This window comes from Equus caballus, chromosome 19 (genome assembly GCF_041296265.1).
Source record: "Equus caballus isolate H_3958 breed thoroughbred chromosome 19, TB-T2T, whole genome shotgun sequence".
Taxonomy (NCBI): domain Eukaryota; kingdom Metazoa; phylum Chordata; class Mammalia; order Perissodactyla; family Equidae; genus Equus; species Equus caballus.
In genome coordinates, this window is record NC_091702.1 from 58,498,885 (window position 1) to 58,515,729 (window position 16,845).

A 16,845-nucleotide genomic window follows, 5' to 3' on the forward strand; every position below is an offset into this window, starting at 1 on the left:
TCAACTGCATTACCACTGTAATTAAACTAAGTACTCTTTTAAACAACATTTTGATGCAGGATAATATTTTTTATCTAAGTTTAATTTTATAATTACATTTTTAAAAATACTCAGTTAATTGATAATTATAGTACCTTATAGTTGGTGTTCTTTAAAATGTCAGCTTCACAAGATCGCTCACAATCTAGATAACTGCAAATGGTCAGCTTCATTATATTACTTTCAGTTGTTTTGATAAAATTATTAAGGAGATCCTAGATTTTAAAAATAAAAATAAATGTTATGAATTAGTAATAAAACTAAGATACTTCCAATATCTTACCTTAAATAATATCCATTTGATATCCCTTTTTGAAGGCATTGCATAAGTTTTTTTAAAAAACAGTAATAGAACATATTTTCCTCATTCAAAGTAAACAATATATAGGAAGGCCCTAAATTAGAAATGCTAGATTTCTTACTGAATATAAACATGGAGAAAAGAACAAAGTCTATATTTGAAATAAGTCTATATCTCTCTTCACGATCCTAACCCATAGCATAGCACCTGACGTGCTTATCAAGAATTACTTGCTGTGATATATATACAGAGACAACAAATTGCTGGGAACTCAGGAGAGTCTTTGCTAGAAGTGGACCCCAGGATACTATGTTGGCAATGGGACTACTGTAGTGGTGCAATATGCCACTCCCAAACATAATGGGCAGAAGTAGGGTAGAGAAATACTGTTCCAATGTTCAGAGTTACAACTTTGGAATACAATTTCATACTTTAAAATGCTGATTAAATGTAGGTGAAAGACATTATCAAGTCTAAGTTAAACAGGTCCTTGGATCAGGTCCTAAATACTTATTCCTTAGAGGGAGAGTATTACAAAATTTCAAACTGTAGTATTTCTAATGTTCTCAGGGTACACAATATGATAAATAAGGCTCTATAGACTATTTCATGAAACTAGTCACCATTCATAACATTCTTTCAATGGCACTCAGAATTTTAAATTCATGGCCTATATTGAAGAATAAAGATGCTTTGACCAAGTCGACTAGAACATTTTAAATACCAAGAAAAGAGAGAAAGAAATGAGAAGCATTTAAGGACCTATTAATACGAAGGTAGTATACCCTGTCAGGATAGCCAATACCCAAGTGGAGATACCAAAACAAAAGGATGAAATTCATAGCATGTACATAACTACTGCAGTTTCACAGATCTCAAACTTAATGGTTTAATACTGATCAATTGATTCTCCCATCAAATCTGTTTCTTGTTCCTTATCCCTCATCTCCTGCCCCCAGGTTTTGGCATTCATTCGTCCAACAAATATTTACGGAGAGCCTGTTATCGGCCAGGTTGTTACGAATGTTAAGGAATGTTATGGACGTTAAGGATACAGCAGTGAACTTAGCCCTCATGGGACTTATATCAGTCTCATCTACCACTATCTATTTAGCTTCAAGCCGGAAAACTTGAAGTCATCCATTGCATAATGGATTCCATCACCCTTTACATGCAATATATCAGCAAGTACTGTTGAGTCTTCTTCCCAAACAGATTGCAAATTCTTCCATTTCTATGTCCATTGCTGCCACTCTATGTCTTACCTAGATTACTGACTTTAACAGCTGCGTAACTGGTCCCCCTTATCCCCACTGACTCTGCTCCAAAGCACGCTGCACAGAACCGAAAGATTCTATCAGTTCCTCACTTAAAACCCTTCAACTGCTTTCCATTTACCTAAAACAAAATCTGGAACCCTTACCAAGGACTGAATGCACAGTCCTGCAGAACATGGACCCAGTATATCTACCCATCACTGATCCAGCTCTTCAAACTCATCTCTAGCCTCACTCACTATAAAATTCACATGGTTTTGTTTTTTAGTTTCTCAAACTAGCTCTTTAAGGCCTAAGGGCCTTTCTATACTCTATTCCATTTACCTTGAATGCTCTTCCCTCTAGCACTCTTAAAGAACTAGTTCCATTCTCCATCTTCTGGTTCCAACTTAAATATCACCTCCCAGAGAGGCCACACATGCACATATGCATATATACATATAGATTCATATGGATATAGACAGGCATATGAGTATCTGTTCCTGTGTTCTCCATTTTCTCTACCCCAACCCCTTGTTTATTTTCTTTAGAATACTAACTACAATTTGTAACTATTTTGTCAGTCTTTTTACTTTCTCAATCCTTTCTTACTCTAAATACAGAAACTATTTAAAGTCCTAAATTCTATAACTCATATTTTATTATAATTTGATTAAATAATCTCATGGTTTAAAAGTCTTCAGGGGTTTCACATTTCCCTCAAGAAAGACTCTGAGCCCCTTAACTGGCTTATAAGGCCTTCCATGATCTGGCTGACATTTACTTCTAAAGTTTGCCTCTAATATGTTATGCATTCATGAAACAAGAACAGCATGTCATTTAAAAAAAAAGTGGAAGATTCATTAAAAAAAATCTCTTGGCAGACAATAGCTGAAATAATCATTGATATTAAAAATTCTACAGAAGGGGGGCTGGCCCCCTGGCCGAGTGGTTAAGTTCGCGCGCTCCGCTGCAGGCAGCCCAGTGTTTCGTCAGTTCGAATCCTGGGCGCGGACATGGCACTGCTCATCAGACCACGCTGAGGCATCGTCCCACACGCCACAACTAGAAGAACCCACAACGAAGAATACACAACTATGTACCGGGGGGCTTTGGGGAGAAAAAGGAAAAAATAAAATCTTAAAAAAAAAAACTTGTTGAAAAAAAAAAATTCTACAGAAGGACAGGAAGAAGGGTAATGTTAAAAATAATAACCATATAAAAAGATATTGCCCTGCAAGGGTGCCAGCATCTCTAGGGGTACTATCTTCCCCCACCAGGGTGAGTTCATCTAAAGGGACACATGAGGACAGGTGCGACTGGGACAGGGCAGGCCTCTGGTATTACTTACCTGGGATTCCTCAGTGCCAGATAAAGGGATACAGGCCAGCCCTCTAAGTTCCCAAAAAAACTAATCACAGTGTCTGAGAAGCAGGACTTTTGGTGGGCTGACAGGCACAGGAACCAGTAATAACAGACTAAGAACATGCTGGCCTAGAGTGGGAGCAGGATCATGGAAGCATTCTGCCCTACCAGACATTAAACCTTTAGCTCCTGGACTTTAGAGAGTGGGCTGGCGGAGACTGCAGGGCAGCTTGAATGGTGGCTGGGTACCCAAGAAACTCATGGCAGCAGCTATTTTTGAAGCAGTACAGGAATATTTTAACGTTATAACACTAATATGATAGTACTAGTGTGTATTGTCTGAATATCGGCCATATGCAGAAGGATGAAGTTCAGAAAATCTCCTAGAAAGTGGGACAAAAAGATAAAAAGAAAAAAAAAAAAAAGAAAAAGGAAGAAAGAAAATCAGAGATTCAGTAAAGGATGTCAAGCATGTAAAAAATACCATTTCAGAAAGAAAAGAGAAAATTAAAAAGAAATAATCAAATAAAGAAATCAAGAAAATGTCCCAGAACATTTTCAAAATATAAGTTCAGAACATTAGAGATACACAGAATATCATAAAAATTCCCAGAAAGAAAAAAATAAAACAGGTTCCAAGCAAAAGATTGAGAATCAGAACATGAGATTTCTCAAAAATATTACTGGGAGTTAGAAGATAAGAGAAATACACTTCTAAAACATGAAGGAAAATGATTTTCAACCTACAATTCTTTGCCCAGGCAAGAGATAAATAAACTGTACAAAAATTAAATTATTTTGAGACTTGAAAGGTCTCAAAATTTCACCTCCCAAGCGAACACCCTTTTCCAGGAAGCTGCTGGATGAGCTGCGCCACCAAACATGAGAGTAAACCTAGAAAGAGGGAAACTTGAGATCCGGGAAACAGAGGATGCTATGCAGGAGAAAAGCGAAGGCTATTCTGAGCAATCAAATAAAGGGAAACTTAAGGCCAATTTAATAAAAACTTATAACTATTGGAAGGTAGGATGGGGGAAGGGAAGTGCGTATGTGAAGAGGATGTATAAGAGAGCTAATAAATCCTCATCTTTTGTAGTGAAAAGTCAAAAGATAATATCTAAAATAGAGAAATTTTTAAAATATTTTTTAAAAATATAGGTAAATATCAAAGGAAAATGCGTAGAGAGTTGGAAAAAGTTGCCTCTAGTTAGAAACTACAATTAGAGATGATGGACCATGGACTGTTAATTTCTAAGTTTTTAAATATTATTTGACAAACTGTGTATACGTATTATTTTGCATAAAATAAAAATTCACAAGCCAGCCCTGACAGGCTACTGGTTCAAGTTTGGCACATTCCACTTTTGCAGAACCACACCTCTTGTCTGTCAGTAGCCATGCTGCGGCAGTGGCTCACATAGAAGAATTAGAAGGACTTACAACTAGAATATACAACTATGTACTGGGGCTTTGGGGAGGGGGTAAAAAAGAAAAAGAGAGGAACATTGGCAACAGATGTTAGCTCAGGGTGAAACCTGCCAGAAAAAAAATGCACTAAAAAAGTTTGGATAATAAAATATCTTTTTTTTTTTTTTGAGGAAGATTAGCCCTGAGCTAACTACTGCCAATCCTCCTTTTTTTGCTGAGGAAGACTGGCCCTGAGCAAACATCCATGCCCATCTTCCTCTACTTTATACGTGGGACGCCTACCACAGCATGGCTTTTGCCAAGCGGTGCCATGTCTGCACCCGGGATCTGAACCGGGGAACCCTGGGCTGCCAAGAAGCACAACGTGCGAACTTAACTGCTGCACCACTGGGCCAGACCCGAAAAATATCTTAAAAGGAGGAGGAAAAAGAGAAAAACAACCAAGACCAACTAGGGACTGCTTTGCGTAAGCACAGAAGTTCAATAACTAAAAAAAGGTATAAAATTATTACTTTATTATGTCAAAGTTAAAAGTCATGATTATCCTGAAAAATGCCAAAAATGATCTGCTGATTCTATTGATTGCTGCGAGTGGTATATGAAAGTAATTCACTGTGATTGGAGAGTTTTCTGTCTCTCCTTCCAGTTCTCTCAGTTTTTGTCCCATAAGAAGCTATATTATTAGGTATTTACAAATTTTGAGTTGTTGTAGCTTCCCAGATAATTAAACTTTGTATTTTTATGAAATATCCCTCTTTATTTTGAGGAATGTATTTGGTTTTAAAGTCAGCTAAAATATAAAGATCCAGAAAGGTTTAAAGTAGAAGTTTGGAAAGAGATATGTCATTCAAACACTAACCAAGAGAAACCTAGTATAGATATTTTCATATTAAACAAATTTAAAAAGTGACCAATTGGCTTATCAGAGAGATAAAAATTACTCAAAAAGCAAAAATACCCAAAGGTGTGAGGAAATGGAAATTCTCATTTGTCTTAAGAATATAAACTGATACAAACTTTCTGAGAGGAAATATGAAGATATATGTCCACAATTTTACAAGTGTATGAATACTTGCTCCACAATTTATCCTAAGGGAATGATGTAAGAAATACACAAAGATCACTTTCATAACAGTGAAAAACCGGAATGGTTAGGGTAAACTAAATGTTCAATAGCAGGGAAGTGGTTAAACAAATGAGTTACCACAGCTACATAATGGACTATGGAAAAAATTATACCATATAATAATCTTATTATTGGGAAATTCACAATAATATATATTTCCAGACTACAAATCAATGTGAATAACATCATATCAATTTACTAAAAATAAAGGGTATGACTGTTTATACATGCATGTCTAGAAAGACATAAATGAAAATACTAACAGTAGTTTCTCCATTTCAAGAAATATAGATAAATTTTATCTTTGGGCATTTTCACATTTTTCAAGTTTTCTGATGTAAGCATTTAGCACTTTTTAAATTTAAAACAACAAAATAATGGTAAATATAATTAGAAAAAAAGAAGTTAACTAAGACATTTAGCTTTAGCCATGTGAAGTACTGGACTAGTACAGATTTTAATCTTCCGTTATTTGGAAACAAATCTTCTTGTTATTTGCTAACACAGCCACCTCACTTCTCTCTACTTGTTGAATCATACTCACATTCTGCACTAGGTAACGGAATCAAGATTATTTCTTATATAAAAGGTAATTTCCAATAAAAGAATGTCCTTCCTACAGAATATGGCATAGCATGAACTGCACTTTATCAAAGATGATTCTAATTATTCACAGGGGAAACGTTATTCTTAAATAATTTCTTACTTTAAAAGTTGTAGGCAAATCTTCATCTTCTGTAGGATCTATGTCAAACCAATGATCATTTGTATCTCCTATTTCTTGTAAGCTTTTATGAAATTCCAGCAGCCCTCCATTATATCTGTAAGGCATTTTAAAATAAGGTTAGTTTGAATGCGACTCTGCAACTGGACAGTTTACCAATAAGACAACAAGTAACCCATTTTTTTGTGGTAAGTAGGGTGGTGATAACCTCTGGCATGCTATAGAAATACAAATACTAGGACTCTCACCTGTGGTAGATTGGGATGAAATACAGGTGGAAGGGGAGGCAATAGATTATGTAGTAGCTCAAGCTTGAACAGTATGGGGGCCATGGTAATTAAAGGGACTGTAGAGTTGGTTGGCTTTTGTTTACTGTCTTGGAAGCCTTGAAGAAAGAGAATGACAGGCACAGGTCAGCCAACTATTGACTCAGGATACACTGTGAAAGACAGAGACCTCTATGGCAGCATTTAAAGAGACCCTCATCTCCTGTAGCCATCTGTGCTGAAAATTAGGCCCAGATTTAATCACAAGATAGAACAAAGTGCAAAAGAGACCAAATGTACATCCTCAACAGGACTTCCGCTGCCAACTCAGGACACTCCGTGAAAGCTAAAAAGTCTCTATGGCAACATTGAAAGAACACTCACTGACTCTCACATAATGGCTGACTGTACTGAAAGTGAGGCCTAGTATTTAATCATAAGGGTAGAACAACAGCAAAGACCAAAAGCCTCGACAGGACTATTATGCTAAAATCAGGGTTTTGATTTGGAGACATTTAGGTGAATATGCTAGCAACAATTATCCCTAAATTTCCCTGAACCTTCTGGCTGGCAAAGACCTCTTCCTTGCTAGAGGAGAGCAGAATCTCTTTACTTAGGGACCACACAAAAATATCATCTAAGGTGCATGTCTCAAAAGATGATGCCCTTTCTTCTCAAGATCCACCCCTATCTCCACTTATTGCCTACAGACCAATAACTCTAGGACGAGGCATAAGCAGAACCCAAGTAGGAAAACAGAGTCCCTGCCCTGAAAGAAAAAGCTTATTCACCTTAAGAATTGCACCACTAGTATATACTGGCAGGAACATGTGTGAGAGTGAATCTTAAGCGTGGTAAACAAATGGACAAATATACAGCTGAATAGAGAAGTGTATGGGACAACTCTTCCATAATTCAAGATTTACTTTCCTAGCCAGGACACCTGAAGCCAGTCCTAACATGCTGCTGAGAAGGCCGCTTCAAGTTTTAGACACAACAATGGCCTAAGTAATTGAGGTGGAAATGCTGGAAATTTCTTGGCAGAGTTTATAGAAAGCTCAGGGAGGTGAGGATGTTAAAATGGACTTAGTAGGTAAGACCGTAGAACCCACCACTAGACAGTGTCCCCCGGAAAGGTCCAGACGACATCCATCCATTAATGCAATAAGAAATACAGAGAAGGGCACCTGTGTCTTTGAGCAGCTTAGTGGTGGTTGTTCTCTATAGGCCAGGGATGAAAGTAAATGATGCTGCCATACGACTGGGCTTTCTGCTGTCAATGATCTGGAAAAATTGATTCTTTCCAATGCCCATCAGTAAAGAGAATAAAACGTAGTTCACATATCTGAGGGGAGGACAGCAGTACACATTCTTTGTCTTGTCTCACAACTATGTTAATTTTCTCCACTGTATAGACTAAAGGGATTTTGATCATCCTGACATTCTGCAAAACGTCACACTGGCCCACTATATTGATGACATCTGCTAATGAACAGAAAGTGCAAAGTATTCTGGATACCCTAGCAAAAAAACAAGCATGCCAGAGGATAGAAGATAAACTTTACAAAGAGTCAGGTAACTACCACAGAGGTGACAATTTTAGGAATCCAATGGTTGGACCCAGCAGCAATCCTTCATAAGGATTTGCACAAGTAGACTGCCTAATTCATCCTTCAGCTCTCAGGCAAACATTATTCTCAGGGAGATTTCTCATTCCTGGAACCAGACTGGGGCTCCAGTAAAGACTTTAACTGTTCACTGTATTTTCCTTGATAGTTCTTTATTACATTTCATAATTGATTATTTGTATAACTAATTATTTGATTAAGGTCTATAACCTTTACTATACTGAGTTACAGGAGGACAGTAAATGTCTACTTTGTAAACCATTATACCCTCAACACCAAGCACAGTCTCTAGAATATGATACATGCTTAGCAAATTAAATGAATGATGTTATAAATGGCTAAGGATCTCCATATAGGAAGCGAACAGATAATCCATATAGGTTCCCCTATATAATTTCACTAAATATGTAATACCCTATACTCCCAAAACTCAGCATTTGGACCCTTTCAATGCTTTATAAGCTCATTTATATCATAAACATATATGCCAAGTGATGATAATATTAACAACTACACCCATCATTAGCCAGCCCTGGTGGTCTAGTGGTTAAGAGTCGGCATGCTCACTGCTGTAGCCTGGGATCGTTTCCTGGGCAGGGAACTACACCACTCATCTGTCAGACTGGCAGCTGCATGTTGCTTCGATGCTGAAAGCTATGCCACCAGTATTTCAAATACCAGCAGGGTCACCCATGGTGGACAGGTTTCAGCATAGCTTAAGAGAGTTAAACTAGACTAAGCCAGACTAAGAGAGACTACAAAGAAGGGCCTGGCTACTCACTTTTGAAAAAATTGGCCATGACTAACAACAGAGTATTGTCTGAGATAGTGCTGGAAGATGACAGGATGGTATAAAAAAGACCAGGAAGGGTTCCACTCTGGTGTACACAGAGTCACTAGGAGTTGGAATCGACTTGATGGCACTAAACAAAAAACCACCATCATTTATTTAAGAATAGCATTTTCGCGTCCTGAGCACTGTTGTTAATCACCTAGAACATCATTATGAGGTGAGCACTATTATTAGTTCCATTTCACAAATTAGGAAAAAAGATAAGGCTTAGCAATGTTAAGTTTCCAGGGTCACAGATTAGGTAAGTGGCAGAAAATGTATTTAAACCCTGGTCTGTCAGACTCGAAAGCCTATTTTCCTAATGTTTTTGCTATACTGCCTCTTATTGCCATGACCTGTTAAATTTGATATTTAATATTCTCAAATATATTGGAGAAATTATTGTCTACAGGAATAAGTGAAGAAAAAGAGAGCCAGTAGAGCACAAATGTTATGATCCCTGATATACTGTGAAAAGTTCACTCCCATTTCACAATGCTGAAAGTTGATAGGCGAGATCTCCCATTAATTGAAATCCTTACCTTTTCTGAGCACATCGAAGCAAACCACGTCCAAAATAAACTAAAGACATAAAGTTTTCACAAATTTCATTTTCTTGGATCACCATCTTCATCACTAGAAATTTATTCTCAGCTTCTGTATAATCCTGCAGTAATATAAAACTAGGTTTGCCTGACGTAACGGGCATTGTTTTTTTCTTTTATAATAAACCATTATTTCCCAACCAAGAGAAGTTAGAACAGCTTTAATATTGATCCAATCATTTGGACATTTACTTATATCTCTAATCCTAGCACCTCTGTATATGATCAGATAGCTAATGTATTCAGTGTTTAAAATAGTCTTCTTTAACCAGCGTTTCAAAGCAAACATTAAAATAGGGTGAATCTTCCTCAGCAAATAAATAAATAAATAAATAAAATTGACAAATATTAGTAGCCAAAAGGAGGGCTTTTCTGATAACTATGGGAACATAATTCTTTATAATTCTTCCTAATTTTTCTTTCTAATTGGAGCAAAAATTGTCCTAATTTTTCAAATAGGAAATAAGTGACTTCTTGACCACACATACAGTCTCTTTTGAGGAAGCACCATTGCAACCATAAGCAATGTAAGTTTGGAAGTAAAGATTAGGAGCAGTTCTAATAAATGCTTCAGTTATTATTAAAACAAACATAATGGCCTTGGTCTCCTTGGAAAAAAATACCACAAGGCCTTGCTTAAAAATATTCTCTAGCATATCACACTAAACAATAATTAGTATTACATGAAATTATTTAAAATTTATACTTAGGTAATCAAGTAGAGAATACAGATTTGGGAAGACAAAAAATAAAAGAAATAGTAAGGCTGCAAAGAAAATATGAGAAATCATTAAAAATCAGAAAAAGAGAATGTTAAATTGAAAGGATCCTTAGAAATTACCTAGTTAACTCCCAAGTTTTTACTTTTTGCACTTCATTTTATTAAACAAAGAATTTGAGGTAAAACATATTTTAGGGCTAGCCCCGTGGCATAATGGTTAAGTTTGGTATGCTCCGCTTTGGCAGCCCAGGTTCACCGGTTCGGATCCCAGGTGCAGACATAGACCAATTGTCAGCCATGCTGTGGAAGCATCCCACATATGAAATGGAGGAACATTGGCACAGATGTTAGCTCAGGGCTAATCTTCCTCAAGCACAGAGGAGGATTGGCAACAGATGTTAGCTCAGGGTTAACCTTTCTCAGCAAAAAAAAAAGACTGGCATTTTACAAAAGGGGTAAAAATAAGACCAGAAAGAAAATGGATTAAAATGTGTTGTGTAAGTGAAAGATGCTAAACAACCTTCTGTTTTACATAAATGGTAAGCATTTAAAAGATAAATAAAATAACTAAAGTTATAAGTTAAAATTAACTTTCCTCTATCAATATTTTTAGTTTTACAATATAGTCTTTGGCTAACTACTCTATATTATTAATATACAACACAAAAGTCACTCAATGCTTTCAGTGTTTGGAGAATTTCAAAAATCACCATTTTAATTTGTTAAAATGGAGTCAGTGTATGTGAAAAGATTTGTAACAGGCAGATAACATGTTACATACCTCTTTCTTTCCTCTTTCAGTGAGTGCTACTCCATACAAAAACAGTAATGTCAAATAATAACCAATATTAATCTGATGTACCTAAAAAGATAAAATATATTTAAATTGGTTATTTAGCCTAAGCTACTTCTCAGTATAGCAAGCTTAATTAAATATCCTAGGCCTATTTAGTGATTACTAAAAATAGCAGAAAATTATCATATCAACCATCTAACAATAACTATAGAGACTACATTTTAGATGTATTTGATAATTTGACCCAGAAGAAGAAAGAGGATAGTCAATAATCTTGAAATAAAATATTAGAGTTTGATTAAAGAAAATGAAAGCAAATGTCATCAAGATTTGTTATATTAAATCTTTCGAAAGATTTTCATTCTCTCTCATTATATAATATTGTAGGTATCAAGAACACACTAGGTATGAATACTCTTGGGTATTCATCTACCATCCAGCTTAAAAAATACGATGTTTTCTTAAATCAAAGCCTTTCATTGTCCACGTGTGAGTTTTGCTATAACAGTATAAACGTAAAGCGTATCACTTCTTCAATGAAAAATTAAAACACGTGGATATTTCCTTCATTTAAAAATAGTCTATTCCAAATTACAGAGACGGAGAACAGACTAGGGACAAGGGAGAGAGAGGAGGGCCAGGGATGCATGTGACTATGAAGGGGTAGCAGAAGAGAGATTTTTTTGTGGTGATGGAATAGTTCTTTTATCTTAACTGCAGTAGTGGTTTCACAAATAAACACTTGTGATAAAGTGTTCATGGAACTATACACATCTGTGCCTAAAAAAAGTTAGCCTAACTGGCCTGAGACTGCTCTCCTTAGGAAGGCCTGCTTGCAAGGCTGACCCTTGGCTGGTGTCTGGGAACCTGGATTTCGGGAGTGTTCCCACTGTTCTCTAGCAGACAAGGGTGGCTCACTGTGCCTAGACTGTTTGGGCAAACAATGAAGGCAAAAAAGAAGGGAGTTTCTTCTGGGGGTCTGGAATTTTGATACAAGCTAGGCAGAGGGTGCCTACATGACCAACCTGCAGCAAAAACCGTGGGCACTGAGTCTCCAATGGGCTTCCCTGGGCAGAAACATCACACATACACATGCTGCTGCATTTTTCTTGTAGATGGGGGAGGAGGGAGTATACTCTGTGTGACCCTCATGGTAGGGAGAAAATATAAGGAAGCCTGCAGCTGGATTCCTCCAGACTCTGCCTACGTTTTTTCCCCTTATGATCTGGGTGTGTATCCTTACTACATCACTAAGTAATAAATCTTAGCATGAGTACAACTAACACTGAGTTCTGTGAGTCCTGCTGAACACGGGGGTGGTCTTGGAGACTCCTGACACAATACCTATTGTACCAATGTCAACTTCCTGGTTTTAATAATATATTGTTGTTATGTAAGATGTAACTATTAAGGGAAACTAACTGAAGGGTACACCAGGACCTCTCTGTACTTTTGTACTGTACAGTTGTATTTTTGACCTTCCGTGCATCTAAAATTTTCTCAAAAGTTAAACAACTGTCTATGGAGAAAAATACTATCCATTCTGTTCATAAGCTCTCTACTGACTGAAGATTGTAACCAAATCTTTTGTCACATTAACTTTTTTCACTGAGAGTGTCCTACACTATAAACAAGATTTTTCCAAGGTACATAAGGATGATAAGCGTCTACAGGATATGAGCTTTCTTTTTATACTGATCTAACTATATTCTATCACTTAACACACTTCTTTTGGCCAACAGTATACATTTATGAGAAGTTTGGCTTCAAATTGATCTGAGTGGAAACAGACATGTGTGTTTGTTCTCAATGGACTAAGTGAGTTTATGAACACAAACACCCCTGTAACATCTAACTGGTTTCCATCTTAAAATTCCCAGCTCTGAAGAGGTGCTATAATGCAGTTCAGAGCACAGACTCTGAAGCCAAGACCACATGGGTTTGTATCCTCACTCACTACTTACTACCCAATGAATTAAGCAAGTTATTTAACCTCTATGCCTCAGTTTCTAATCTATAAATTGGGAATAATGAGATGAGGTGCTTCTGAAGAGTAAATGACCTAATCCTTACAAAGTGCGTAGAACAGTATCTGTCATATAGCAAACACTAAGTAAGCGTGAGCTATTATTTTATAACTTTAAAAAAACTACCTTCATAAAGAACACAATGGACCCTTTGGCTCATACAATTCTAAATAAAAAGAACATTTTGAGAACAGGATAAGATGCAGAATTGTGATAATGCTATAATTAGAAGTAGACGGCAGAGAACTGAGAAATTTAAAGATGCAAGTGGTACATTTCTAACCTAAATGCCCTGCCCTTTCCTCCCTACCTTCCCCTCCATTAGCAGAGATTATTCCAAATACCGGAATTAAACGGATATAGCGATGTTACTGTCAGCTGTCCCCCACCCCAACACCAACTGCCACTTTCTACACAGTTGCCTCGCCTCTCCTTGGTGGCCTTGAGGAAAAAGGAGAGCCATTGGCGGCTCTGATGACAATTCCAATTCTGCTCACAAATGCTACCAAGAGAGAGAACTCTTCCATTTCCTGGTGTAAGACACCTTTGAAGTAATGCCTAAGGAGAGAAGGCTGATTTATACTGATTTATTGCACTGCTTGGCAACCTGGTCAGTGGGAGAAATAGCAGGTCTGCAACATCCCAGAAGTTATTGGGATTACATGTTGATGCCAGCTCCCTTTGCTTTGTTCCTTCTGTTGACTCCACCCTTTAGGGTGGTGTATATCACCTCTTAGAACCCTGGTCCTGAGAGTGCTAAAGAAGGATTATGTTTCCCCCTCCTTATGCATCATTATAATATGAGATCTGGTGTCTCAGGCTACCTTGATTGGTACCTGGGTAGTCCTTTCCTGAAGATAACTCTAATCCATTTTCTACATGTGTGCAAAACTGATTACCCCATGGATCCAAATTATTCAAAGAACTGGTTTTTCCTTTTACTGTCATGTAGTATTGGTTTTGATTTTTGATACAAGGTTTATTTTTCCTCAGATTTTTCTATTTATTTCTAAAGTATAATTTGACGTTGAACATATAAATATATCTTGTCAATTTTATTTTACATCATTACTCACTAACAGATGAGAGAAGTTCCAATTTTTGCAAATATAAAAATATCAGAAGAAAGAGGAACTGATTAATAATTAGGGGGAAAGGAAGGAGCAGTTTTGAAGTTTATGATTCTCCACCTCTGACTGAGAAAGCCCATTTTTACTAGTTTGTTTCTCTTTATTTAAGATAGATAATTTTAATGGTAGGGAAGGGGACTAGAACAGGCTCATTAAAGAGGTGGAGTCACAAGAAAGTACAAGAGACAGGAAGGAAATCAGTTTATGTGTACCTCTCTCTAAAGGTAAAAGAGGAAAATACAAAATGGCCTACACCTTAAAATAAGCATGGATTGGCTGTTCTCTCATTGAAAAATGTTGTCCAAGTCCATTATTTCAAACTTTCAAAATAAAACACTTACAGTATAATTGGGAGCTTGAATGTTCCGAAGTGCTGCCTCCAGTTGTGTTATCAAGAAACGTAAAGTCAAAGCAGGAACAACTTCCTCCCCATTCTGGCTGTTAGCTGCAACTTCTCTCTGTGGAAAATAATTCAGTTAAAAATTTCTTTAAGTTAGAACAGATATCTACACATATTTTTATTACACATATAATACATGCTCATTGTAGAAAATTTGCAGAATAAAGATGGTTTAAAAAAAATCCACACCACCTAGATACAACTGTTCTCATATTTGTTGTTTTTAAGTTGTCCGACAAATGTTCCTTTCAACTATTTCCTCAAAACACTAAAAAGCATTCCTATGCCTGCCAAGGAGTTGGCAACGTCCACTCCTACTTCAGAGGAAAGTGGTAATCCCTCTTTATTCTCATACCTTCTATTCTCCAGCATAGCTAAAATCTCCCTTCCAGCCCTGAACCTGTGGTAAGCAAGAACACTGGCCTTAATACCAATACCACCACAAGCCATCTTATGCTGTGATCTGATGGGAACCAAGCTAATATATGATTTATTATTACTATAGTTTGTTATTTACATGGATTAAATGAAAGGAAGGACTATGTCTTATCTTTGTGTTTATTCCCCAATGCCTTGTATCCATAAATGCTTGGCTTAAATTCCATTATCTGTTTAATGATAATATTATCTGTGTGGAAAGTTTAATCTACACTTTAACTTGGTTTCCAGTAGTCAATAGTTTCCTGTTGTTCTTCTAGTTAACTGGATACTTTATTTCAGTCTCCCCAGCACTCAATTCAATGAATCTTTTCTCCATCAACACACACTCCCTAGCATACTCCACTGCAGCGTTTTGAAATAGTGCCCACACACTGACAGTTTCCAAATCTATATTTCCAGCTCAGAACTATCACCTGAATTCCAGACTCATATCCAGCCATTTACTCAACAATATCTCTTGAATCTGAATAGGCATATAAAACATAAGACTGAAGTTCTACCTCTGCCAAATAAGTAGTTTCAAATCGATCCTCTCAATGAGAACTAAAAAAGCTGCAAAAAATATAAAAACTATTTTTTTGAGAGCAATGGAAAGCTACTGAGGCACTTAAAATGTCTGGGGCCAACATGCAAGAGAGGCAGAAGGCCCAGACATGAGACTGACTTTTGGAGCCACTTTTCTCCTTAAAGCAATTGCCATATTCAGTTGTGGCTGGGAGGCTGAGACAGCAGGCAGAGATTTTACCAGAATTGCAGCACTGGGGGAAAATTGGAGTGCATGACCTTTCAAGGAAGAGGGGCCCTGGTAAACACCTGATTCTTTTGGTTGGGACTCTGAAGAAACACACCTTTGGAGTAAGAGTGTCTGTTTTGGTTGCAATTGGAAGGAGACCCTAACGCAAGGATTTGAATACAAGTAGTTTATTTGGGAGGTGCAGAGAACAATGGCAGGGGAGTGAGGAGTGATACAGGGAAGGGAAAATAGGCTTTAAATTAACGTGTGTTATTAAGCTAGTTACCCATGGTCTGAAGCTAGGGTTAATACAATATGGGAACTCTTTGAAAAGTACAAGCCTCAGTATTATCCAACTCAAGAGGAGAGAGAACTGGGATATTTATAAGGCTTACTGACTGACTGCTTTCTGCAGTGAGGGGGGAGTATTAATTCCTTGGAACTTCTGAACTGCCATGAGAAGTACAGTCTTCTGCAGTTCCAGGAAAAAAGCCCTGAGGCATAGAGATATAAATACTGAAAACTGGAAACCGTCCAGAGCATACTGAAATGATAGAGGCCAAGGGGCCAAGGGGTATGGGCAGGGCATTGACAGTATCTGCTACACAGGGTACACCTTAAATAGACCCTTTCTCACAGAAGTAAAGCTTGGAATCATCTTAACCCCTAGTTGAATTATGTGATCTGACAGAAAAGCACAAGTATTACTAAAAGATTTTGTCCAGTTTTTCTAGTTCTTCTCAAAGGAAGGTTACTCTAAACCAACCCAGGCAGCCACTCTAAGTAGCAGAATTCTCTATTATCCTTCAGATGACCATGGAATTTGTACTGTTTTCATGTTCATTCATGATTTTGGTTATTCTTCCCTTCTTTCTTTTTCTTTGAACATTCTTACCAGGCATTTATCAATTTTATTGGTCTTTTCAAAAAGCCGTATTGTGGGTTTATTGACCTCTTTTATGTTTTATTCTATTTTATTAGTTTTAGCTATCTTTATCCCTTCTTTTGACTTTGTTTTTAATTTGCT

At 37.0% G+C, this 16,845-nt stretch overlaps 1 protein-coding gene across 30 annotated transcripts in view; it reads right to left on the bottom strand.

Moving 5' to 3' along the window:
* Positions 1-16,845, bottom strand: part of DZIP3 (DAZ interacting zinc finger protein 3) — a 104,706-nt gene that overhangs the window by 62,867 nt on the left and 24,994 nt on the right. For 29 of the 30 annotated variants that reach the window (XM_070242402.1, XM_070242391.1, XM_023623150.2 and 26 more), the window contains 5 exons: positions 14,586-14,702; positions 11,073-11,153; positions 9,508-9,632; positions 6,222-6,336; positions 135-254 (listed from right to left, as the gene is read on the bottom strand). In XM_070242402.1, coding sequence (XP_070098503.1) covers positions 135-254; positions 6,222-6,336; positions 9,508-9,632; positions 11,073-11,153; positions 14,586-14,702 — 558 coding nt within the window. Of the gene's footprint in view, positions 1-134; positions 255-6,221; positions 6,337-6,487; positions 6,625-9,507; positions 9,633-11,072; positions 11,154-14,585; positions 14,703-16,845 lie in introns of those variants that run through there. The other variant, XM_070242403.1, reaches the window with a different exon arrangement.